The sequence below is a fragment of the Cynocephalus volans genome, chromosome 8 (assembly GCF_027409185.1).
Source record: "Cynocephalus volans isolate mCynVol1 chromosome 8, mCynVol1.pri, whole genome shotgun sequence".
NCBI lineage: Eukaryota > Metazoa > Chordata > Mammalia > Dermoptera > Cynocephalidae > Cynocephalus > Cynocephalus volans.
The window spans coordinates 42,051,793-42,078,820 of NC_084467.1; the positions used below are offsets into that span (position 1 = coordinate 42,051,793).

The 27,028-nt window shown below is 43.3% G+C and overlaps 1 protein-coding gene across 1 annotated transcript in view; it reads right to left on the reverse strand.

Annotated features, from left to right (window-relative positions):
* Positions 1-14,063: 14,063 nt before the first annotated feature.
* The window catches only part of FAF1 (Fas associated factor 1), a 516,326-nt gene continuing 503,361 nt past the window's right edge, over positions 14,064-27,028 (reverse strand). The window contains exon 19 of the mRNA XM_063105346.1: positions 14,064-14,675. Coding sequence (XP_062961416.1) covers positions 14,592-14,675 — 84 coding nt within the window. The 3' untranslated portion in view covers positions 14,064-14,591. The remainder of the gene's footprint in view (positions 14,676-27,028) is intronic.

Genomic DNA, 27,028 nt, shown 5'->3' on the forward strand with positions numbered 1-27,028 from the left:
GTCTGCCCACCCCTACTGCAGGCGTCTCTCTCCCCTCTCGCTCCTCGTTCCTCGTGTTCACATTCCCACCAGTTCGGGACCCACAACCTTTCCTCCCACGTCCCTGAGGTTGGGATGCTCATGGGAATAAACATGTTATGAAGGCAGTCCTAGTAAACTAGTCCTGGGCTAAGGTCGCCGCACCCACACTTCTATAGGGCAAGAATCCTGTGCCCAGCTTCCCAGGCCACTCCGGGGCTGGGGCTAGTCCTTCCTGATTTGGACCGAGGCAGGGAGGGAAGAGGATGGGAAGGGGTTGGTCCAGCTGAGTCGCCAGCCGTCGGAAGAGCACGCCAGGGTTAAGGCAGAAGGGGCTACACCCCTTCCGCCACCCTCCCGCCTCCGTGTGGCATCACATCTGGACACAACCCTGCACCTCACTGTTCAAAAGTTTTGGACACACCCTCACACCCGCATACAGTGAGCGCCCACGGTCGCGCACTCGCCTCTGACGCTGCCCTTCCACCCAAGAGGACCCCTTCAGAAAGTTTGACCTCACAGCTTTCTCAGAAGTATGTCCTCATATTGAGACATCCACTCGGTATGTGACCTTACATCCAGACACCTACAGACTCCCATCTCGGTGACTGCACACCCAGACGCGAGCATAGCCTCACGCACGTATGCCCTCGCTCGTCCATGGAGGCCCAGCCCTACCCCAGGGCTGGGCCCCTGGCAGAGAAAGCCATAGACCTCCGGGACAAATGAGGCGGCTGAGGGCAGAGGGCCCGTCCTCACATACTCACACACACACTCACACACGTCCTCTTAGCTCAGAATCATTTGCTGACGCCTCTGCTGTGCCATGGCCCAGCCATGAAAATTCACCCCCACCTCTATTCACGACCCGCCCCTTCCCCCACGCCACGCCCAGGCAGCGGAGGGGTCCAAGGAGAACGCCTTGGTGACCTGGACGGGGCTGGGCGCCGAGGGCGCGGAGGGTGTTGGAGGCGCGGAGTAGGACGCGGGCGAGGGCGAGGATTCGGTGGCCCTGAGTAGAAGGGCCGGGCGCGCCGATGGGGGACCCGAGAGGCATTGACTTTTGCGCTGTTTGCCTGCGGCCTCGGAGCAAGCAGACGCCATCTGTTTGCCGGCTGCGACGCGTCTCGTTTAATTACCCTCCCGGCAGCCTAATAGAGATGATATTAAACTAAATCTTTCTGACATTAAAAGTAATTATCCCCAAACCGGTGGCTCCCGGACGAAATCGCCCCTCCTGCCCCCACCCCTTCTCTGGCAGCGCCGGATTCCGTTAGTTTGGCTGAAACTCTTCACCCGGGAAGGGGGCGCGGAGAAGAATGGGAAGGCGCCTTTGGGAGGAGTCTCCACGGGCTGCCCAGGACGCCGCAGAGGCTCCTGTTCGTGCGTGGACACACACACGGACACACAACGACAACATTTCCTCCATATCAACGAGGCACGCTCATTATGACCCTCAGCCGCGTGCACTCCCGGGTAGGCAGGGAGAAATGCAGGCTGGTTTGCTGTCCCCCTTCCCTCGGCCCCAGCTCCAATGGCCCTTTCCCGAGATCAAAGTCGCGGATCTGGCCTAGGCTAGAGCCAAGGACCGGGCACCATTTCGGAGACAGAAAGCTCTCCTGTCGTGGAGCTGTGCTGCTCGGGTGCCCTTCCTGTGGGAGGCCTTGCGCCTAGCGCTTACCCTGCAGTTTCTAATGAAGGCGAACCATCCTTTGCGAGGCAGGTTCTATTATCCCACTTGTCAGGTGAGAAAACAGACTTGGACAAGTGAAGTTACTTGTCCCCCATCTCGCAACTAGTACGGAACAGAGCAAAACTGGGATCTGGGAGTACCCCCACCCAACGCCGATGGTGTGCACGGCTCCGGGCGCGGGCTCAGGCTTGGCGCCGCGCACCGGTGCCTGGCCTGAGGCCCCCTCCACACCCCTCGAGACCGGGGTCGGCTGGCGCTCAGCTTCTTCCCGGGCCCTCAGCCCTCCACCGAAGGAGCGGGCCCAGGAAGCAACTGAAGGCTGGGGAGCGAGGGCACCGGCGCTGAGAGCGCGGCAAGAGACCCCAACGCGGAGCCCAGCTGCCGCACCGTCCCTTTGGATCAAGCTCCCGCGACTGCGGGGCACGCGCAAGGGAGGCGGCTGCTTAGTGTCGCCAGGCTTCTTATCCCCACAATCTTCTGGTTGGGCGCATCTGAGCCTGGGACAAAGGCGTGGAGAGTGGTGTTCACTGCCCAACTATTTGCTTCTATTTTGAGCGCCTACTGTGTACCGCCACTCTGCTAAACGCTTGCTGTTTGCTATCTCGCGTGGCACGCAGTCCTTTGGGGAGGTGCAACGTTCCACATTTCAGACACGAGGCGGTCAAGGTTCAGCGAGGCGACGTTAACTTGCCTGGCATCTGAGCGTCGAGAAACATAGAAATCTGTATCCGACTGCCACTCTCAGTGTTTTTTCTCCTCACTTTCTGTTCTGGGCGGGATTAGACCTAGGGGCTTCCATTCGTTTTTGTTGCATTCGATTCACCGATCATTCATGAAAACACGGGAGAAAGGGTCATTCATTCATATAAAAGCATTTGTTTAGCACCTAGTATGTGCCAGGTCCTGAGGACCCGAGGTAAATCTATGGTGATAGGCCCTTACAGAGCCCGTTGGCCACCTGAGAACACAATCGCCTACAATGACCTCACAGTGAGAATATGGCTATGATGGGAGTCCCTAATCTGAGGATGAGCAAAGGAAGGTTAAGGGAGGCTTCTTGAAGAAGGCGACGTTAGGTTTTCCAAATGAAACACTGTTATTGATTATTCTGGTAAAGTAAAACATCTTATAAAACACTTTAGACAATTCAGCAAAATATATTTGGCATATTTTTTTTCTAAACTTTTTTCTGTGTACCCATATTTATGAAAATGTGTTACTTGCTTTTTTACAAGACATGATAAACGTGTTCATGTTAAACAATATATCGACATACTTTTTAAAAGGATTGTGTAATATCCCGTTGTATGGATGTATCAATTTATTTAGCCAATTCCCTATTAACAGGTATTAATTGTTTCCAATTTTTGCTTTAATAAACATTGCTACTATGAACATCATTTGTGAATTTGTCTAATTATTGCCTTAGGATAAATTTCTAGAAATGAGATTGATTGGTCAGAGGCTTTTAAAAAGGCTTTGATAGCTACCAGTCAAATAGCCCTCAGGAAAGGTTGTGTCAAAAAATACACTCAACAGAAATTCATTTTGCTGATCTTTTTAATCTTTGCCAATTCAAGCAAGAAAAATAGTATCTCATTGTAATTGTAATTTGCATTTCCTTAGTTATTCCTTAATTTTTCCTATATGTCTTGGACACGAGTTTTTTTTAAAACATCTGTATCCTTTGCTTAGCTTTTGATTATAGAGCTTCTCTTTTTCTTAATTTGTAATAGCAACTTATATATCAAAGACAGTAAGTATCCTTTTATGTGCAACATGTGCTGCATTTCCCCGCATTCTTGTTTTGATTTACCCTCTTTTGCTTTTGTTATACTGGAGTTTAAAATTTTTTTATGTAGCTAAATCTGTGATTTTAAAAAAATATTCTATTTACAGTATCATACTAAAGGATTTTTCCAACTACAACCTTTCAAAAGCATTCACCTAAATATCAGCTGTTTTGCATTATTCACGTGTGTATATTTAGTTCATATGAAATTAATTTTGATGGAAGGTGAGACGTTTGTGATTTAATTTTCCCCAAATGATTAGCCAGATATCATAGCACTATTTAAAGATCCACCTTTTCCCCCACTGACCGTACACTGTATACTAAATTCTCAGATGTTCTTACGTCGTTTTCAGTACTTTCTCTTCTGGGGAGCTGTTTACTCTTCTTGCAACAGACTCACTATTTTAATTATTGCAGTTCTGTAATACTTGGGAAGGCAAGTCATCCTTCTAATTCCTGATTCCTTTTAAATTTTTTTTGTCAAAATTCTCATGGCTACATTCAAAATATAGTCTTCTGAATAAATGTTTTGGGAATTTTAAAGCTAGTTCCAAAAAAGAAAGCAAAAGAAAAAGTAAATTTAGAAATTTGATTTAATTGCTTTTAGAAATTAATTTGAGGAAGATTATGCATCTTCACAATATGGGATATTTCTGTCTAGGACATCATGTGACTTTATTTACCTTTTTTTTTTTTTTTTCTTCCTTGGTAAGCGTGGTTTCCTTCCTATAGTTCTGTTTCTTTAGCGTGTATCCTCAGTATTTTATGTAGCTATTGTGAATGGAATCTTTTGACCCATTACAGCATCTAACTGGTTATGACAGGAGCATAAGAAAGTTACTGATTATAGCATATTTTCCTGAAAACTGGTCTCCTTTCTGACTTCTCTCCCATTTAAAAATTTTAAATTAGTTCTCACAGTTTTCTTAGCTGAGTTTAGAAGGACCTGGAATTGACCAGACAGAGGAAGGGAGGGATAGGATGCCGACCAAACTGTGCAAAGGCCCAAAGATTTGCTGATCTTTCTGGGGTTTTGGGGGCAGCGTGCACTCACAGGGTGGTCTTCTTTGAACTGTTTTTCTCCTGGTTTCCATCTCCCAAGAGGGACTCTGGAAAGAGCGATTCTGGGAATCCGCTTCGGGGCTAATGCGCCACCCAGACTCAGGGCCTTTGCAGGGGCTGTGTGACCGCGGGTGAATTGCCAGCCCTCTTTGGGCATGCCTCCCAGAGTCAGATTGCATGGAGGACGGCACAGGTCAGGCCATCACGTGGGGGTCGGGGGGCGGTGAGGGGAAGGATACTGTGGAGAGGAGGGGCATTAGGCTGGCTCCTGGGCTTGTCAGCCTGGATTTGAGTCTGGACCCCTCCTCGGAAATATGGAGAGGAAGGCAAGGAACCGTCAGCAGCCACATTCTCTCAGCCTGTAACCAGCAGGTAACCGACCAGGTAACCAACCGAACTGAAGATGAGAAGGATGCGTCTGGGAGGGAGAAGCCTAATTGACCCTCACAGGCCACACGCACGCAAATACACACCATTGGTGTCTTTCCCTCAAATAACGAGTTCTCCTCCTCTGACTTCTACTCACACCACCCCTCACCCTCCTCATTTCCTGCTGGGAAGTGCAGTCTCCTTCTCTACAGGGACCATATAGTTCCTAGCTGCATGACTGGCTCAGGGCCTGCCTGGCCCATCGTTCCCCAATTTGGAGCCCAATACTAGTTGGTGCAGAGCCCAACATGTTAACTCTCTCTGGTACGGTCCGGGTAGAGGAGTTGGCTCACAAGTAGACTGTCTACCCCAATGGGTGGTTCAGACTCCTGCCTCCTCCAGGTTCCCAAAACTTCTACTCATCCTTTCAGACCCAGGCTCCAGGATACCCCACTGTCGCTTGTCAGAGGCACAAAAGGCCCATGCTGACCCTGCAAGCTCTACAAGTGCTTCTACATTCTGTCCCCTCTGAAGCCACACAGCCACCTGTCTTCATTACCAATTTATATCAGAGCAAACAGGTATAGAGAGGAAGTGACTTTCCCAGGTCACACAGCTAGTGAGGGGACATGTGAGAACTGTTCTTTGCATCTACAGAATAGAGAGTAGTTGGACACTAGGAATTGGAGTTGAGCCACTTTCCCTACCCAGTTCACTGAACTGGCCCACTGGGGGTGGGGGTATGGGGGAGGTAGAAGAGGAAGGGAGCACTTCCTTTGCTGTTTGGAGCCTTTCTTGGGGAACGTCTTCACTCCCTCCTGTGCACCTATAGCCTCTCTTCACCCACTCCAGAACTAACCACACTATGTTCTCACTGCCAGTCCAGTGTCCAGCACTCCCTTCAAGTATCTTCAGCACTTCTGGTCACAGGGCCTGTGCTGAGCAGGGCTACCAGTGCAGAAGCCAAGCTGGGCTGGAGTCCTGAATTTGTCACATCTTCTCCTATGCAAGATGGGGGTAAAAACTTTCATTGGGTCATTGTGAGGATTCAGTAATGCAATTTATGTAAAGTTCTTCTCAGCGTCTGACACTTCGTAAACACTCAAGAAATATTGGTACTATTTACTAGGCAGTTACTGAATGAATGAATTCCTCTCTTTGCCTTCATTCCAGAGAGGAAAACTGTTCCTTTCTCAGCACCTGTTTTCCTCCATGAGAAGGAAGACTGGAGAGCTGGAAGCTGGTAACAGGAGATGCCTTCCCAGGTGCCTCTGATTTTGAAGCCTAATCTGAAAACTCCCTCCAGAACCAGAATTCTGATAATATTGCATGGCCCAGAGACCTTCTGTCAGGCCTGGAGTGCTCAAGATCCCATAGGGACTCTGGACTACCTCCCTCCCTAGGTCACCTCACCAACTCCACCTACTACCCTCCCCAGAGGTTTCAATAGCCAGAATATGTTTGCCATGAAGCACAAAGTGGTACTGCCCCCAAGTAAGAAAGGAACGGCACAGCCCAGGGCCCACCTCAAGCCTCTCTGGGTAGTACACTCCCCACTTCCAGTCTCTTCTCAGGGTTTCCATTATTTGGGGCATGTCCAGGCACCACTGGTTCCTAGTGGGGTTCCCCAAAGGCAGGGGCTGGGCTCCATGCCTCCATGGTGCAGTACCAATTTTATTTCGGAGAACATGTTCTCTCTATGCCCCTGATCTCCCCATAGCATGTAAAAAAATTCATAAAATGCACCCATTTTGAAGAAACGGAAGCATGTAGGTGATGGCTGCACAAGCTACTTCCTCAGTGATGCTTGCTGTGGTTAAAGGCATGCCAGAATGGACGCCTTGGCCAAGCCACTACATTGCTTTGGGCCTCAGTTACTCCATCTGTAGAATGAGAAAAGGCAAATCTGCTGTATCTGGAAATGCTCTGAAATGAGAAAAGGACTATGCAGACCCAGCTAGGAAGATTACGATTCTCATGTGGGATGCTCAGGTGTGGCCTTGGTACTCATCTCCGGAAATATAGCAAAGTTCCTGCTACCCAGATGGTTCTCCTATGTGTGCTTCCACCTTACCTCAAAAACAGACAAAAGTTTCAGTAAGACTCTTCGTTGCTAACTCCTAAGAAAAGCCCTATGCAAATGTTACTAGTGTGTGCCCAAGTAAGGCAGATAACATTTCCAGGGGCCTGGAAACCCGAGCCTGGAAAGGCAAGTTCCATTATGATCCTGTAGGATGCTTCCCTTATCCATTTCTGGGATCTCAGACTGTCTGGCTTGGCAGGCCCATTTATTACAGACTGGACTCTGGTCAGAGCTCCCAGACGGGATTTCTAATCATCCAGACTGGGGGCCTCCTCTGGGTTTCCACAAGTCATAGAACTCCTCTAGCACTGCCCAGAAATTGGTGTTCCCACCCCACCCCAGCTTGGGAGTTCTGGGTCAAGGGAAGAGGCTGAGAATCCAGTGTTTAACCAAAGGTCTCAGTGCTGAATGGATAAGTCAAAGCTAACCTCATCTCCATAAGGTAAAGGGCACTAACAAAGTACTTATATTAAATGCTGACCTGCTGAAAACACATGGTAGAAAAAATATTTGCTTTAGAGATAGGCCTAAGCATGGGTCGTAGGTATGTAATATAGTAGCTATGAAACTTTGGGCAAATGACTTAACCTTTCTCAGCCTCAGTTTATCAATGTATGAAACAGGGATAGTATGTTCTACCTCATAGGGTAGTTTTGTAGTTAACTCATTCATGTAACATTTACTGTCTGTGCCCTGTGCCAGGTCCTGTGGGGATAGACCCGTCACAGTCCAGAGGGTTAGACCTGTGTGCAAATAATCACAATAATGTGATAACCGCTCTGCTTGGGGCAAAAACAGGGATTGGAAGAGGCCCTTGACTTGTCCTGGGGGCTCCAGGAGGCTTCCTGGAGAAATACTGCAGTGTAGTGGTACTAGCCTAAACTCTGGAGCTAAATTGCCTGTGTTTGAATCCTGGCTCCTTGGTTTACTAGCTGTGTGACCTTGGGCAAATTATCCAATCTCTTGTGTCTTAGTTTGCTCAAAAATAAAGTAGGGACAATAATAGCTCCTACTTCTTAAGATTGTTGTGAGGAGTGAGTTAATACAAGTAAATATCTTAGTGCCTGGCATACGATAAACATGACATAGTATTCACTATGTTAGCAACAGGTATTTATCAGACACCTACACAGTGCCAGGCCTGTGCCAAGGGATGAAACAACAAATCAGGCTGACCCTACTCTCATGTAGTTTATAGCTGAGACATGAAGTGCAATTCGCCCCTTATCTAAGGAGAGTTTGAAAGAAGAACAGTGGGTTGAGGAAGGAACTCAGTGGCTGCTGACATTTAACAAGCGGGCAGAGCAGGAAAACCCTGCATAAGAGACAGAGAAGGATCTTTCAGAGAGGTGGGAGAAAAACTAGGGAAGTACAGTATCCTAGAAGGCAAGGGGGAAAGTGTGTGAGAATTTTCATTATACTCTACTATCTGTGGGTTAGAGGTTACATCTACTGAAGCAGCTCAGGGCAGGGGGACCTCATCAACGAGGGAAAACAGCAGGCATGAACTTTGGGCACAGATCCAGAGTAGAAGCCCAGTTCCTCTTCCTATTAGCTGTGTGTTTCTGAGACAATGATGTAATCTCTCTGAACCTCAGTTTTCTTAACCATAAAATAAGGACAATTATAGTACCAGCTTCACAGACTAATTCTGAAGATGGTGTGGAAGGACAGAGTATACAAAGCCCCTAGCATTGTTCTGGGCTTATCTAGGTACTCAACACCAATTCCTTTACTCTTTTTCTCTCCTCAGCACTTCCACTTGGTTTTACTCCAGCTCCAATTAATTAACTGCTTCAGTAACCATTGGGTGCACGACTGCTATGTGCCAGATCCTGAGCTGGCTCTGAAAATAAACAGATGATTAAAACCTGGTCTCTACCCTCTCAATGTGTCCAGATGAGTTGGAAGTGACCACCTTATTAATACATGGATACCATTATTTCTTTGTTTAAATTCAGTTAATAAACCCAAATTTACTGTGTGCTTATTATGTACTAGTCATTTTGCTAGGCCTTAAGGATTTGAAGTGACTCAGACCCTTTGGGGTCTCACAGTCTGGGACTGGGTGCAGGAAGGACATGTAAGCTGAGAGCTACAGTTCAGAGTGATCTAGTTCTATGACAGGGCAGCACCACAGCTGAAGATTCAGTCCACAGGCACTTAAACTGGAGGGTGTGAGGAGGGTGTAACAATGGTCAAGAAACCTTCTTGGAGGAAGTGAAGTCTAAACTGAAAGTGAAGGATGGGTGGGTGGTAGGAGTCTATCAGGGTAGAAGGAATAGAGCGCGAGGCCAAAGATGACGGAAGCTGGCACTTTAAACTGCAAGTAGCTCAGGATGTGTGTTGAAGGCATGGCTGGAGATACAGATGAGGAAGGAGGTAGGGGCCAGATGACATGGGTTTTAAATCCAATAGTTTGGATTCTATTCAGAGGGCAATGGGAAGCCTCTGAGAGGATCAAAGCGGGGTTGTGACACAGTGAGTCAGCTGTTGTAGAAAGCTCTTTCTGTCAGCTGTGTGGAGACCGGTCTAGAAAGGAAGGGACTACAGAAATGGAGATCAATTAGGATGTGGTTTTATAACCCAAGTGAGAGATGATAAAGTACTGAAGGGAAGAAATGGCAGTGGGATAAAGGATGAAGGAGCAGGGAATAGATTTTGGAGAGGTCAAAGAGGTAAAAACTCCAGGATACTTCTTAAATCACTGTATGAACTTAAAAATAAAAGGCATTGCTGAAATTCTGGCTCCTGATACATTTCTGAGTAAGAGTAGCACTAAGAACTCGTGGGAACCGAGTCATTTTGGAGAGCTGAGTTTTCTATAAAAACGTGGCTTTACCCCTCTTAACATCCAACAACACTTTAAAAATGTTATTACTACTGTAATTATGATTTGAAGTGCCTTGGTAATGTCATATTTTCTTTGAAGGCAGCAGTGCATTGTCATAAACACAGGAGGGGCTTTGGAATCAATGGTCTGGGTCCAGAACTCTGCTCTTTATTAGCTGTGGAGCTTGGGCAAGTCACTTCACCTCTTTGATCCTGTTGCTTCTTCAAAATAGGACCAAGATAACCCCCTCACAGGGTTGTTGTTAGGTTACACGAGGAAAGGTCTGGAATACTCTGAGCACAGTACTGGGCACATACTAAGTGCTCAGCAAATTGGTCCTCCTTCTCCTTTCTCCTTCCCATGTTACCCCAGGCTTATTTTTACAGACACCAAAAACACAGTGACACTGTGCAGGGTTCTTTGACCTTTTCCTGAAGGGTCCTAGAGCAGTGCTCTTGCATTTCTTGTGTCAACTTTTTCTGTTTTCTGTGTCCTCTCCCAGAAACTGCCATTTCTCACTGCTGTCATCATCTACTCTCCTTTCCTATTATAATTCCATATGAGTTTGCAGAACAGGTAATAGCTATTATAACTGCTTTACATTAATTCATTTAATCTTTAAAAAACCTTATCAGTCAGGTACTGCTATATTATTTCCACTTTATAGCTAAAAAGCTGGGGCACAGAAAGGTGAAGTAACTCCCCAAGGGCACACTGCTAGTAAGTGGAGGAGTGGCTCAGACCCAGGCAGTACAGCCCCAGAGGCTGTGCTCTTAATCACACATTACATCACCTTGCAAAACCAAGAATAACAACTAATGAATGGTGTATGAAGTAAGAGTTAATAGACTGAACACAGGAGAGCAAGTCTCTTTTATTGATATTTCCTTTCAGACCAAACTTTCAAAATGCATCAGAGAGGAGCTGTATGGCTGGTTCGGTTTGTTAAGGGTCATCTTCCAAAGCAGATTATTTGAGACAGGAAGAAATACTAAATGCAGATGGAGGTTCAAGGCAAGAAAGCCTAGTGGGTGCATTTCACCCTCTTTGGGGGTTTCTTTTAGATACAAATATGGCTTGGTAAAAAGAATAATGGACCGATTCAACTTCCCAATAGACTGATGATATTGGCATGATGTAAATGGTGGTTCTTAAATTTTTTTGGTCAATAGATCCCACTGAGAATCTGATGAATACAGATTCCCTTTCCAGAAAAACAGACCTTTAACTTTTTGTATACAATTATAGAGCATTCCAAGATCCACTCCTGAACATGAAACTTAGAGATCCTTTACGAAAGAACAATGGAAAATCTCAGGCCAGGGCTTGAGTCCTGACCCTTCTACTGACATGCTGTGTGATTTTAGGCAAGCCACTACCCTCTGAGCCCCATGTGCAAAAATGGAACAGTCATCTCTGCCCTGCTTCCCTCACAGTAGTGGACTGTGATGATGAGTGTGGAAGGTGTGGTAAATTGCAAAGTGCTATCTGAATGTTATCAGAACACTGTGGTTCAGAAAGGTTACTCATCTAAGGTCACACAGCTACTAAGTGGCAGAAACAAGGTTCAATCTGGAAGATGCTGAACTCTGGAATGCATATGTGTGTGGCGGGGCGGTGATTTTGTGTGTGTGTGCATGTGAAGATCTCCCTCCCTCCAAAAATTTTAAAAAGGATCAAATGAGATAATGCACGTGAAAGGGTCACATAGATTGTAAAATGCAATACTTTTGTGAGTTACTCCTGGACTGAATTTAGGACTCCATGTCCCATCTACTAGTGGGATCCAGGACTGGGTGGTTATGAGGTTTAAGGATGGAAGTGTGTCATTCAGTAATGTTGCTAATGGAGACAATTAAGACCCTCTCCCACGTCCAAATGAAAAACTTCCATGCTTTTGGAGAAATCTGCCAGAGCTTTGCAACCTCTTAAAAATCTATCCCACTAACCAGCACACTCAGGCCAGCACATATAGCTTTTGGAAGTAGCAATTTTAATGCAATGGCAAACTTATTTCATGTCTCTAATGTCATCAACAAGTAAAATCTACGAAAGCTTAAATCTTGTTCTCCTATATTAAAAAAGAAAGATTCCATAAATGATGCTCTCATCCAACTCAGGCTTTGAATGCTTACAATTCAGAGATGAACACTGGAATGTTTTATAAAACTAGTAGTGGCAGAGTATGGCAACATCTCAAACCAGAAACCTCCAAAAATACTGCACCTTCTGAAAGGCAATGGAAAATTGGCAATACTTCCTAAACTTCCAATCTAATGCTCCAAACACACAACTGATAATCCAAGAACACAAGGGAATAAATTGGAATAGGAGGAATGACAGGGAGCCCTGGAGCTTCACTGTAAACATCTGGGCATAAAAACATGAAGCAGATATTCTGATTGACTCACTCACTGCATCCGAAAGCTGGATGTAAAGCCCAAGGAAGCCTAAGGTAGGAGGAAGAATTGCAAAGGACACTGCTATTCTGCGGTGACAGCAAGTTATTTTAATGTTGTGCTTGTATGAAAAGGTATAAAATTATTTTGGCCTCCTGTTCTGGACCTTAGTAGACCAGAATATCATGACTGAACAATGACAATTAGCTAAAGCCTTTCCTAGCTATGAGGCCTATAGGATAGGAGTTGGGGCTGAACAGACTAAGAAAGGAAATGAACTTTCCAAGGCAGGGTTGAAAAAAGGTGTTTCAATTTCACACATATCCAAGTAGCATTTGATAACTTATGAAACTAGCTTCAGAGTTAAGTCTATATTGCTGAATACAGAAGTAAAGGTGGGTAGGAGGAAATAATATGATGAGGTCAAACCCAATCAGATGGAACAGATTAAACGTGAAAGTGAATTCACAATCCCTTCCTTCAAACCCCCACCTGCACCCCTGCTGCTATTCCTGAGTATGCCCTGAGTTCAGGGCTACAGCTTCTTCACAGCAGCTACAGAATAAGATCTACCTGGGAAAAGAAAAAAAAAAAGAACAGGTGCCCTAGTGTATTTGTAGCACTGGAAATGACTATTGTGTGCAGCCACTAGGTTAGGAAGGTAGGAATGAAGCTGGAGAGGATGTGTTCAGGTTGAACTCCCCCTACAGTGGATCTTTCTTCCAGCCTCCCTGGAGAGACCCCTGGGGCCAGAGAAGGCCCACACCTAGGCATATGTAGCACTGGTCTGTTAGGAACACATCTCTTTTAAGAAAGTGTTCAGGGGAGGTCCCTGGTTGGAACATCAGAGAAAAGACACAAGGTGGAATTTTCCAGACCAACACCCACTTTTAGGCAGAGGAAAATGACCAGGCATATCTCCAGCTTTGGTTAGAGTCTTTTGAGAACCCCTTGGCTGGGGCCAGGGGGAACAAATCCAGCACTTAAACTCTCTTTTGGACATGTACAATATGTCAAAATTGGGATTCCAATCCCTAGGATAAAGACCACAAGTGACACAAAAACAGATATGGAGAAACATTCCAAGACTAAAAAGAAATCATTCACTGTAAAAGTATAAACAGTGTTCCCATGAACACTGAATGAATGAAACCCCAAATCCACATTTACTAAATCAAACCCTAAATTATTATATGTAGGCTCAGGCAACACATATCTTCTGAGCTGAGCCTCCAAGTTTGCACTATTAAATATATGATAAGTCTGAATTTTCAGCCATAGAATGAGATCCCTTTCATTTGAGATGGAAATCCAATATCTAATATTAAAACATTAAAAGAATGAAATAGTAGAGAAAATTCCTTATTACAGGAGAGTCCATGGGGCAGCTGAGCAGATTTTGGCAATAGACAGGGTGCTTAAAACACTAAATGACAAGGTCCAAATGCATGATGAAGTAGAGGGATAGAAAAGGAAGAGAGAATTGTGTTCAGTGTACACTGATGGACTAGCAACTTGGGAGGAATCTGTGAGGTTCTAACTGCCCAAGTGCAAACTAAACAGCAGCTTCCTGCAGCTTAGCCAGACACTGAAGTCTTGGTACTGGTCCTCTCTGCACACTATTGCAACATTCACATTGTGTGCTTGAACAGTTTCCCACACTGCAATGGAACAGCAAATACCTCCTAGATGGAATCTGGAGACCCAGGGAAGCAGCAGTAAAAAAACATCTTGCATATATGTCAAATGTAGTCCTCAAACAAAACCTTACATCTTAGTAAAGAAGTCAGAAAGTACTAACAAAAATGATATACTTTTTTCCTACAACAGTGTTTAATCTCCGTGCTGACAATGTTCCATTTGACTTTTTTCCCACTGCATCTTGAAATTACGTGACAAAGTAGAAATCCAGTAAGGAAAATAAAAAGGCAGACGTGTATGAGCCCTGGCTCAAGGAAACATTAAATATACAGCATCCTGGAGTCATAGACACTGTGGGGAAAAGATGGGCACTGGAAAGGTAAAAGTTCTACCTAGTGATCACTCATACTTGAACAGTGCATTAGTCATTGAATGCAGGTGAAGTGCAGAGAGTAGGGGAGGCTGGCAGAGTTGTAATTCTCTGTGATGAGGGTTGGGAACATATACTCATGGATGGGAAATTTTAAGTAGCTATGTTTATTATTACTTTTTTTTTCCAGCAATCTTGCAAGAGGCAGAAGTGTGACACTGAATTGAGTGAGACGAGCATGTGGGTGGGTTGGCCAGGCCAGGAGTCCTTCTCTTGATGCAGGATGCTGGCTTGTCAAGAAATGGCTGGATCCACCGCTGGGCCTTGTTTATTCTTTTGCTTCAAGGAACAGGGTTTCTTGAGGGAACAACTTTACCTCCAATAATGATTTATTTGGGTCCAGCTGAGTTACCTGAAAAGAAAAAAACCCCACATATTCAAAAGACTGAAGTACTATTTTCTCTACATGGCATTCATTCTATCTATGCACGCTGATTCTGAGCCTACAATGCACTGGCATGAGCATTTTCACATTATCTAAATTATTTGATCTTCAAAATATCCCTGTGGTGTAGCTGCTGTTATTATTCTCATTTTATAACTAAGGAAACCAGGACTTAGAGAGATCAAGCCTCATAGTTTAGTTTAGTGGAGGAACTTGCATTTGACCTCAGGACATGGAGACTCAACCTCTTTGGGGGCAGGTGGATAAAGTTGTATTATGACATTGACTTTTTGCCTCCTGCACAGCTCAGCCTGGCCAGAAGAACACGGGAGCCCTTAGGAAAGGTGCTGGTTAAACAACTGACTGGAATTCCTGGGAACCTCTCTTGGTTAACTCCTGCTGGCAAGGAGAGCCTTTTCTGCTTGGTCAGATAAGAGCTAAGCCTTTGGGACTGACATTCCTCTTAAAACTCATGTAGTAAACTATAGAATTCCACCATGCCCAAAGATTAATATCTCCCCTGGTGAGGGGAAACTCCCTATGGACGCATATCATAATCTCCTTGTTGGAGGTATATTTAGTTGGGGGGAAAAAAAGTCAATGTCATAATACGATTTTATATTTTAGAAATGAAAAAATCATTATTTTATAACTATTAAAGTAAAGCTAGACAAAATCTTCCTGGCTGAATGGGATATGCTAATCATATAGGGATCCTAAATTAGGTTTACGCTCTCCTAGGCCAATAGCAGGGATGGGACATGAAGGTTTTCTGAATCTGAGAGAGAGAGAGAGAAAGAGAGAGAGAGAGAGAGAGAGAGAGAGAGAAGGAAACAAAATTTTACTATTTATTAAAAGGGATCATAAATTTTAAAAAGTTGAGAAATATTGGCTTAGTAGAAAGGACACAGGCTTTGGAACTAGAAAGACACTGGTTTAAATCACAGCTGTGTTCGCTATCAGCTTTGTAGCTCTGGAGTTAGTATTAACCTTTCAGGACTGAAGTGAGAATTAAATGAGAAAAAATATATAATTAGCACAGTGTCTGGCACAGAGCAGCTAGTCACTAATGGCTGCTGTGTGTTACAGCAACTGTAAGGATGGGTGGACACTAAGATAGATGGGCACCTCCGAGTGTGTGTGAGGGGAGGCCAGGCAATCTTTAGTCAGGCCCAAGACTGCTACTCTGTCAGATACAGGAGCTCTGCGCCCATGGGCAAAGACTTAGCACCTGAGGCAGGCAATCTTGTCTTCTGCTCAATTCAAGCCACTCCTAATGAGATAGCTCTGCTGTCTTCTAGCTGGAGGAAAAGGGAGGCCCTGGAGGCCAAGGCTGTGTGTCCCAGGCAGGCAAGCTGAAGGGGGAACACCATCTTTGACTGTGTGCAGATGGAAACCTGGTATGCCCAGGAGGTTCATTAAGGAGACACATCCACCCCCAGAATCCTCTATCCTTATAAGGAACGCAGAGCAAAGCCCACTCTACTAGTATCTCTTGGGTTATGGGCAGATGTGCAGGCAAGGTGGTGGGAGGGCCCAGCCTACTGTCTGTCTTCCAATGTGTGTGGGGAGGAGGGGGGCAGCAGAGTGGCAAGCTGCTGGCAAATGTTTACCCACTTCCCCAATTAACATACAATACTGTGCCGGCTTCTGTCAACAAACAGGGCTATGCTGCCTCTGCTTCAACTCTTTGGCATTTTCTGCCCAGCTGCTTCTGCTGTTGTTCTTAATTAACATGCCAGAGCTCTTCTGGCATCTTCTATCTACTTTGTTATTTGTGGTTTGTAAATACGATGTTTGCTGGGAGAAACCAAAACCATAATAGTGCCAGAGCTGTGTGTACAGGCAGGAAGAGGTGCTAGGAGACAAATGAGGCTGCGACGCTGGAGCATCAGGCCTGAGTTGTACCCTCCTGGAGTCATGAACATGCAAGGGTATAGATTCATAAACTGCAGCCAATTTTCACATGAGAAAACTGTGTCCAAGAAAAGTTAAGTGATTTTTCTCCAGTTACTTTAAGTGGGAGAGCTGGGATTTGGAAAGGTGGAAACTAAAGTTTCTTGAACACCTATTACAAGCCAGGCACTTTAAATATATTATCTCATTTCATCTGTACAACAACAATGCAAAGTTGTGGAGATGAGAAAATTGAAGCTCAGAGTGGCTGCCACTTGTTTAAGGCCATATGGTTAGAAAGGGTCTGTCTACACAGCATAATGGTGAAAACGAATGAAGCAAACCTAGATTTAAATCCTAGCTCTGTCCTTACTACTTATATTACCTTGAAGAAGTTATACAACCTGAGAGCCTCAGTTTTCTTACCTGTAAAATGGGAATCATAGTTTCTCCTTTATAGGTTATTACGATGGTTAAATGGAATAATGTTGGTAAAATCTCTGGTACAGTGCCCAAGCCAGTAAGTGATCAGTAGGTGGTAGTCATTACTGGCTGGGGCACTGTCTTGGGTAGGGATCCTGGTCTCTCTAGTTTTAAAGCTGGAGGTCTTTCTCCAAAGCCTCCTGGAGCCCAGGTCTATAACAGGCTGCTTTTCCGTTTCTACTTCACTCCCCAGCAGGAGTGCTTCCTTTAACCTGACTGGGTAATGCCTCAATCTCTGACAACCCCCTTCTATAGCATCATTGGGGCTATGCCACCAACAGACTGCTTCAAAGCAAACACAGCACTGCTGGTTTGCTCCCTCTGGTGCCCCAGATCAAGTGATTTTTTTCTCTGAAAATCATTTCAGACAAGAATTTCAAAGTGAACAAGGACACTCTATTTCTATTCTCGTTTGTCTTGCCTGGACAAATTGACTGAGGGGCACCTAGGGGGATGTAGAATATCATGCTTTTCCCCAGCAAGATAGTAGCCATCCTGTACAACCATCCTACAGTGCTCTGGGCCCCATTCAAGAAGGGTATGAAGCATGTCAGGAGGGACCTCTGCTAGGGAAGAGCTTAAAAACTAAGTTCTCTGAGACACCACTGATATGGGAGATACCTCCCTGAAGAGAGGGCACTGAGAAGTGGTGGTGGTGCTGCTGCTAAAGGGACAGGGAAGGGGCTGTGCCAGCCCTGTATGAATATCTGATGGTTTGACAAGTAGAAGACAGAGCAGAAGTGTTCTGTGCAGCTCCAGTGGGTAGAGCTAGAACTGGTGAGGTAAAATTTCAGGGAAGCAGAACTTAGCTAGTCAGAAAGAACCTTTTAACAGACAAAGCAACAGCTGCTGATGTGGCTACTATTGCTTCTCTTTCTTTTACCTTTCTTTCTCCTCCTGTTTTTTTATTTTCTTCTTGTTCTTCACACTCATCACCATCATTATAGCAGCAATCACTTATTGAGCACCTACTACATAGCTGGAACCGTGATAAGTACTTTATATACTTTATATATAGACCCATAACAGTCCTCACAATGGCCCAGTGAAATAGGTATTATTATTATTGCCATTTTACAGAATAAGATAACATAGGTTATCTTGCCCAAGGTTGCAGGTAGAATAAAGGTTTACACTCAGGTCTGTGTGACTCCAAGCTCATAATAACCAGAATACTTCTGCCCAACATGCAGATGAGCTGCCTTGGGGAAATGGAGGAGTAGGGAGTGGAGGGGTGAGTGAACTTTCTGCTGTCCCTGGAAGCAATCAAATAGGGGCTTATTTGCAGATATTGATGATGATGATGGTAATGATGATAGCTAACATTTATTGAGCATTTACCAGTACTTCGTACCAGGAATATTCCCAGCAATTTACATTTATAAAGTAATTTAATTTTCATAACCCTCTGAAGTAGGTCCTATTATCCCCATTTTACAGATGAGGAAATGGAGCCATGGAGCAGATTAAGTAATTTTCCCAAGGTCTCAAAACTGTTAAGGGCAGAGCCAGAATTTGAATCAAGGCAATCTAGCTTTGGAACCCATATGTTTAACTACTAGATTATATTGCCAGAGGTGTTGCTGAGGGTAGGATCCACACAGAGAAAGAAGGTGAATGAGATGACTCTGAGGTTGTTTCTAACCAAGCTTCCAAGATAAAAGGTTTTCACTTTAAGAATGGCAAAAAGTCAAGGGTCAGGGAAAGAACCCTGAAATGTTTATAAAATACGAATACAAAAACCCAATCTGAGCTTATATTTTGCCATTTACTTGGGACTTTACTGAATTATTGACTCTCTAAATCAACAGAGAAACTCACACTTTGGGACTCCTTGTGGGAGGACGGGTGTTCACGGATAAGAAGTATGGCCTCACTTTGTCTATAGTTAGAAAAAAAAAAGTCAACCATCTTGACATTTCCTTCACTGTACTTATGAAACCTGAATGGATATATTTTCTCATTAAATTAATTATTTGGAAAATTTGCTTTGTGGAATATGTTTACATTAGAAAAAATGGGACACATTTTCTGCCAAATAGAGCTATTCTTTTCTGGATCAATTTTCTCGGCAGTTTGAAACTTCATATACATTTTATTTCTACTACTTTCCTGGGCTTCAGTTACTTTTTGAAAAAGCATAACATTGCTGTTGAGAAAAATGTGAATCAGTGTAACAGGTTCTCATTGCAGGCCATACTTTGAATCCCAGAATGTTAGGGTGTGAAAGCTCCTTGAATGCCAAATAGTCTAACCCCTTAATGTCACAGGTGGGCAACCTTAGGCTCAGAGAAGTCAAGTGACTTGGCCCATGTCACATGGCTGATAAGGGGTAGATGCAGTACTCTACCCAAGAATTCCTGACTTCTGGTTTTGGGGCTCTTTCTAGCCACACCATTCTGCTTTTTTTTTAAATAGCTGAGCATAAATATATTTTACTAGGCTGGGAACTACTTGAAGGCAGGAGCTGAGTAATACTAAAAATAAGAGCAACAGCAATATTTGCATAGTACTTTATAGTTTGTAAGATATTTATATAAACATTAACTCACAATCATGTGGGATAGGTATTATTATCAACCTTTTTATATTTTATTTAATTTTGCTGAGATAATGCTTTTATTTTGAAAGTAAATAAAGGAAAATCTGGATATAAGATTTTATATTTAAAAAAATGCTAGGATGGATTTTTTTTTTCTTTTTTTAAAAAAAATGTTCCCAATGTATTTTAACAGTACAATCAACCATGTTACAATAAACAAAAACAAAACTTGTAACATCCTTATCAAAAAAAAAAGAAGAAGAAGAAGAAGAAGAAGAAGAAATGTACTGTAGTAATACTTGGAAATCATGCCTCGGGAATCAGCCCCACTCCTTAGGTTAGGAAACAAGACCCAGAGATTGGGTTTGCCTATGATCATACACATAAGTGGTAGAAGAGGAAACAAAACCCAGGCCTTCCAACTTGTTTCCTCATAATTTCCACTGTAACTCTTCACCCCCTACAAGTGGCCTAATAAGGTTCTCTCTCACTCCATAAATTATAGCCTTCAGGTTCAATGTGTGGAATTGGGAAGCAATAAACCAACGAAGTTTTCTCAAAACGTATTCCTGTTTTTAGAGTAGAATCTGCATTTCAGAAAGTTCCAGCATCTTCAAGGCAAAAAAGTTCTGTTGTCAAATTTGCCTGCTCACCTCGGGTGACCAACAACCATCATTTTCAAAACCCCATGCTGGCAACACTGTGAGCAGACAGCCCTGCACAACCTGATCCTCAGGAGCAACCCTTTACCACACTATCAGAAAATGTATGAGTCTTTTCTAGTCCACACAGACAGCAAACACTAGAACCTCATCCATACCCTACTCCCCCCTCCTACCAAGTGAAAGATAACCAGGTCCCATCCTCTACCATAAGACACTGACAGACCACAATAAACTTCCTCAAGCTTCCTCCCTCACCTTTCAGCTTTCACTAAGCTCTCCCTCTGAATTCCTCTATGCTGACTGCCAAGGCTGTACACTACCCGACACTGTCGGGATGCAAAGGACCAGAATGTATGGGTTCCCGTACTGGTTCTAGCAGTGTGACTTTGGACAAGTCACTTTTCTTCTCTAGGCTTTAATTTTTGCATTTTTAAAAATGTCAGGGTTAGTGACTCAATGGAGTCAATAGGACTGCAGTTGAACTTTGGAAATACAAATACCTGGGTTCAAATCCCAACTCTCAGCCACGTCAGCAGGATGCTTAGAGTTCCAGTTTCCTTCTCCACTGAATGAAAGGACTGTTGTAGATATTAAAATAACCACCACAGAGCCTGACACATGGAAGCTATCATGATGACAATGCCTTCTTCATGTGTTAGATGTCATCTGTATGGTTTGAGCTCTCCAATGGGTAGAATAGTTGTAGTGTGACCTCAGGAGGGATACCTGGTTGGATTCCCATTGCTATAACTTCCTACCTATCTGCTCATCACGGGAAAGTAACTTAACTTTCTGGTTCATTGTTTCTTTACTTATGAAATTGAGGCTTTTCTTTTTCTCTCCTTCCTAGAGTTGTTGTGAGGATTCAATAAGATAAAGCTTATAAACCTTGTTGGGTGGAGTATTTATTTCACATTTATGCTTCCACATGAAGGGACTCCTGGATACTTTCCCTATCTCTCACATAGGGGTAAGAAGAGACTCATCTGCTTGGTGAGTTTGGGAGAATCTGAACTCAGCCCCTTCCTTTTCCATTTTGGAGCCAACCTGCTCTCGACTTATAAGATATAAGGGTCTGAATTGTCTGGCTATACCAAGGACTGGGTGGACAAGTCTTTCCAATTTAGGGGCAAGGAATATCAGCAAGCCCCTTGACTGCAGATCCCAAACCATAATCTCTGATCAACTTTTTTGGTAACAAAGGTGATATATTTATCCCCACCTGAATTCTATGTCTATCTATCAATTGCTCTTATGTTTTTCAATTAATCTTGAACTAGTTAAGTGAAAGGGTATTATTTAATAGCCCCTAAAGCCCCAAATACCCCCACAGCACTAAGCAAGTGCTTAACAATTATAATTTAATGTAACATGATACAAGGGTCATAGCCTTTTTCTCGAAGTCTGTTTGGTCTTGATTAAAAGATGAGAACATTGACCAGCCAGGCATAAATCAATTTTAACATGCATTTCCCTTCTGTAACATAAAGCCACAACAGAGCTTATTCTTAAAGAAATGTTTCTTTAAAGCCAAGTTATTTGAAAACAAAATGAATGTGCTAATAAACTTTCTTGTGAAGAATGCGTACATACTAATAATGACTATTATTTTACAGCTCTCGAAGCATTTTCACTTATGTTATCTAAACCTCAAAGCTATCCTAAGAGAGTGGACTAATTTATCCTCATTTTTACTGAAGAAAACACCAAGGCTCAAATACAGACATTACTTATGCGTAGTCATACAACTAGAAATTAGTGAGCTCAGATTTGAACCTAGGTCTTCTCACTTCAAATTCTGAGCTCCTTCTACTCTGTGAGGCAGCACAATATGCAGATAGCTGCATATGTAAGTTCCCAGATTATAGTGAAGCTGAATGTATCTGCTTTTGTTTTTGTTCAAAATTAGCATCTACTTTGAACTTGGGAGAACAGCTAATTTTTTTGGTATGCTATAAGTAACCTATTCTATTAGTTACTGTATTAGAAAAACACACATACTAAACCTCAGAAGCTTAATACATATTAACACCATCACTACAAAAACGTTACCATTTATTTGGAGTTTAATAAGTGCCAGGCACTATGCCAGTTTTTCTCTATATTATCTAACTAAACGGTCACAACAATTCTATGACATAAGTATTTCTATTATTTCCACTTTACAGATGAATTCTCTGATGTCAAAAATGGTTAAGGGACTTGCCCAAGATTACACAGGTCGGAAAAATAAGGCCTGAATTTGCACCCAGGTTTGTGAGCTTCCAGCCCGTACCCAACACATTGCCCTTCATTGCCTCTCAACTTCTGATCCTACTTCTAAAATGGGGACAATTAACATGACTAACTGGCTTTTTCTTGGGCATAAAGAAAGCTGCTTTTCTACAGCTGTGTCCTGGCACATGTCCCTATTGTGGTATGGGCTTTGTTGTTCCCCAGCGAAATCCAAGCTGTTCTTTGTTACTGTCAACTTAGTCCTAACAGTTAATTGTCCATTTTCTTTAAACACCTTTTGATGAGGTGGGAATCCCTAAAGAGAGGAGTTACACCAACAAAGTATCAGAGGGAGAATTAAGAGCTGATCTGCTGGTCATGTGCTGATTGGACTGTAAAAATGCTTTGTCCTTTGCAAACATAAAGATTGCTATTATTATTATTAAATAATAATACCAAGCAACAGATAATTATAACCACAACAAAAATGCCAGTTGTAGGTATTGGCAACTTCTCCTCTAACTTTGCTGCAGGTGGTAACACAACCTCAAAAGGAACTTCCAATCTGGACAAGTCCCATTTTGACTACTCTGTGGTTTATCTCCGTCTCAGATTCCTGTGCAGTTGCTGGACCAATCTGTCTCACTGGACCCAGGAAAGAAGTGGCACTGGGGTTAGTGTTTCCAAGAAATAATGACAGAGGCTCCTCTTTCCATTACTGAACTGTGATAGAACAGCTGGGGTATAGAGAGTGAGGCTGGGTGGGCTTCTGTGGCTGCAAAGCATACGGTACTTATGACATTTTCTTTCCTTGATGACTTTTTTAGGTGGGAAGAGGTAAAATAAAAGTTAAAGGGAGAGAAGATTAAGGTGATAAAGAGATGGAAATTGTGTCTTTTGTAGGCTGCCCTGTTTGTTCTTGTTATATCATATTACAATAATGGTAACAACAGTTAACATTTACTGGGAATTTACTAGGTGCTAATGGTGCTAAGTGCTTTAGCATTACAACATTCCCATGAGAGAGTGATTACTATTACCTCCACTTAAAAAACGAAGAATAAAGGCTCAGAGAGATTATATAACCTAAGACTGTACAGGCAGGAAGCAGCAGAGCAAAGACTTAAAACTAGGTTTGGCTCCAAAGTCTGTGTTCTTAACCACTATACTAGGTTATTTTAGTATTGTAGTTATGCACTGAACTATTTATTCTAAGTCCCTTGCTTAGAGGGACTGACCCCTTCACATAACTGCAGCACATATTTCCCCATAACAGAGCATATTATATTACCTTAGGCATTTGGGCAAATTTTACTCATTATTTCAGCTCCTCTATTATCACAGACCTAGTGATTGTGACAGCTGGATGAGCTTTTGTAACATATGGGGACAGAAAAGCCCAGTGAGTAGAAAGAAATTACTCAAGGTTACTTGGCATTCATGGCAAATCTGGAACCGAATCTGGATTATTCATTCCCAGCCTGTGCCTTTAGATGGATGTGCTGTTTAACCAATTTTAAAATGTTTCTAATGTTAAAACAGCCCCAAACTTGGCACATTGTCAGGGACACCCTAGACACCAAACAAGAGGTGTGACTCTCACCTTGAATCTGTATTCCTGATGGCAGCTTTGGTCACTATGTCATTAAATGACAGTGTTAGTGGGGAAGGCCCAGAGGGAGTAGAGGGGATTCTAACAAGGGTGGAGTGGGAAGGGGAAAGCCTCTTTAGTTTAAAAACAGGAGAAGATCCAAATCTGCAAAACAAGCACACAAAGAATAAAAGAATAAAGAACACAAAAAGAACATAAAATGCACAAAAAGAACAAGAACAGGCATGTTTCCCGGTCTTGGGAAGTCAGTTCCCAAGATTAGTCCCTCTTGGGATCTGAAAGACACAATTTAAAGTAAATAAAAGGAAGTCCTGCTTTACAGAGAAGTTCATGAGCTCACTGTCCCTGAAGCATAGAGAGGGTATATAGGCAATTTCATAAATGAGGATTCTGCAGTGTGGCAAGAGAAATGTAGTGCAGTGCAGATCAGCACCAGTGTACCCAGGTTACAGGTGTGCCAAGATACTGATCTCCTCATCCCCTGGGGCAGTCAGAATCTGTAGGGCTGGGTTGCCTTTGACCCTGAGCAACTTAATGTAGTTACCCCAGCAATGCACATAAACATCATTTTCAGTGTGTGTGGTGATTTGGAAAAGGCTGGGAAGCACTGATCTAGGGGACATGCCTCACTTTTAGAGCCAATACCACGGAAGGCAGCTAGATCCTTGTATAAAAAGTTCCTGAGATGACTCTGACAAAAGACTGGTCCATAATACTAACCTGTGTTTGGAACAGGGCACTAAGAGACAAATGACAGGAGAGATACCTGTTTACTGCTTAGGTTTAGAGCTGTTAACTCAGCTTAAAAGCCTTCTGAGAAAATCTGATTATTGTTTACCCCAGAGTTTCACCACTAGGCATGGATTAAGTGCTACTTACAAAGGCAGTAAGTAAAAGCACTGGCGGATTTTAAATCCTGGCACTACATATAAGTTCTTGAGCAAGTCACTTAACCTGTTATCATGAGAGAAGACCCAAATTTCTTATCTGTAAGCTACTGACAACATCACCCAACACACTCTCAATACACCATTTTCTTCTGGGTCTTTCTCCTTCACACTTCCATTTGAGAGTGAGTTGAACAAAATGTTTGATCCTGTCCCTCTCCTACTTAAAGTTCTTAAATGATTTCTTACTGAAACAGGAGAATCCCCTTTTGCTTTGGCCTCATTTTCCCAATTGATAAATGGATGGTATTTCTGATAAGGCTCATAGCAGGCCTATAATGGCAAGACATGGCTACAAAGACTGGAGACAGATCATGAAGAGCTCAATTATCTTCTTAGGTATACTTTAAACTCCTGAAAAAAAATTTTTCTCCCTGGCTTCAGAAACATCTGGAGTGGTGTGCTAGATGCTCTTCAGGCAGAGTGGCTAGGGAGAAAGTGAACATTTTGAATGCATTTTAATACTGAAGCAGGGCCATGTGAGATGGTGTGGGCATAGCTCTGCACATAAACACTGCTCAAGAGCTGGAGCTTTGAACAGGAGTTAAAAGAGTTGAGTCCCTAACGACATACAAAAGACTTGCCGGTGTGATTTATTCTCATGTATTTACTTATCCAATTACCAAAACAGCAGGAGATCATTAAATTTTCTAGTTACCAGATGCAGCTCGTTCAATATCTAAAATGTTACCAAGGCTCTCTCTGAGTTATTTTGATATTACATTTCATCTGCCCAAAAGCTTATGAAACTGGAAGGCACAAATCATGAACGGAGCAGGTGTTTTCTTTAAAGGCTGGTCCAGCAGGTGCCAATACCAAATCTATACCAGAAATTCCCAAACTCCTGGACTTAAGGAAAAGTACCATGATGAGAAACAAAAGTATTTAGGAGAGAGGATACTAAGAAAGTGGTACTTGAATGTGACTGGAGATATGCATTTTACCCAGCCAGCCTTTTCTTCATGCTCATTTCCTGTCAGTTCAGTCCCCAAGTCCAGAGGGTCAGGGCTAAGAGTAGAGGAGGAGAGTCAAGGAACAATCACCCTTTGGGAGATTGCAAACCTGTCTCCTAATCCTAGCATACTGCTTCTTACTACCTGTGTGATCTTGGACAAATCACTTTTCCTCCTGAGTTTCCTTGTCTGTTAAACAAGGATGTTGACATCTGCTGCATCACCTTATTGACCTGCTATGAGCATCATTAGAGCTTGTCTTTGGCTACACTTTACACGAATGTCTCCTGGGTAAGAATGAACAACTTAAAGGCAGGAACTATGTGTTTGCTGTTTCTTTATTCCCAGCACCCAAGCAAAGAACCTTGTGTCTTATAGCTCTCACTAAATGCTGGTTTAATAATCAAACCAGAGAATGTACACCATGGAACATTAAAAATACAGAGCAAACGCACATTAACAACATTTTAGGAGTAAGTGGCAAAAAAGATGTTTACTCTATTTTCTTTTGAAAAATACATCAAATAAGTGAAATCTGGGTCAAAACTTTTTATACGGTGAGGGTGCTTAGCCCAAACATTCTTCCCTATTCTGATCTCTAAATATTATCTCCTCTATGCTTCAGCCAGTTAGAGCAGTTTTCTATACCCCAATTATGTCTTGTGCTTTTCCTTCCCAAACCTTTGCTATGTTGTTTCCTCTGTCTGGACTGTCCTTCCTCCCCAATTCCAACTTATATACATCAAGGCTCAGCTCAAATGCTACTTCCTTCGTGAAACCAAGTCTGAGTGATAGAGCCTAAATTAATCTCTCTCTCCTATTCCTATAACAAAGCTAATCATAACTGGCACCTCCCATTCACTAGGCCACAGGCTTATGGAACACAGTGACCATACTTGTTCATTGTGATCTCTCCCGCATGTGCCTATTCCATTGCCCTGCATGAGGTCAATCTATGTTTGCTGAATTAGTGCCTTTGTTTCACCTTAGGCTCCTCCGACAAGGCAG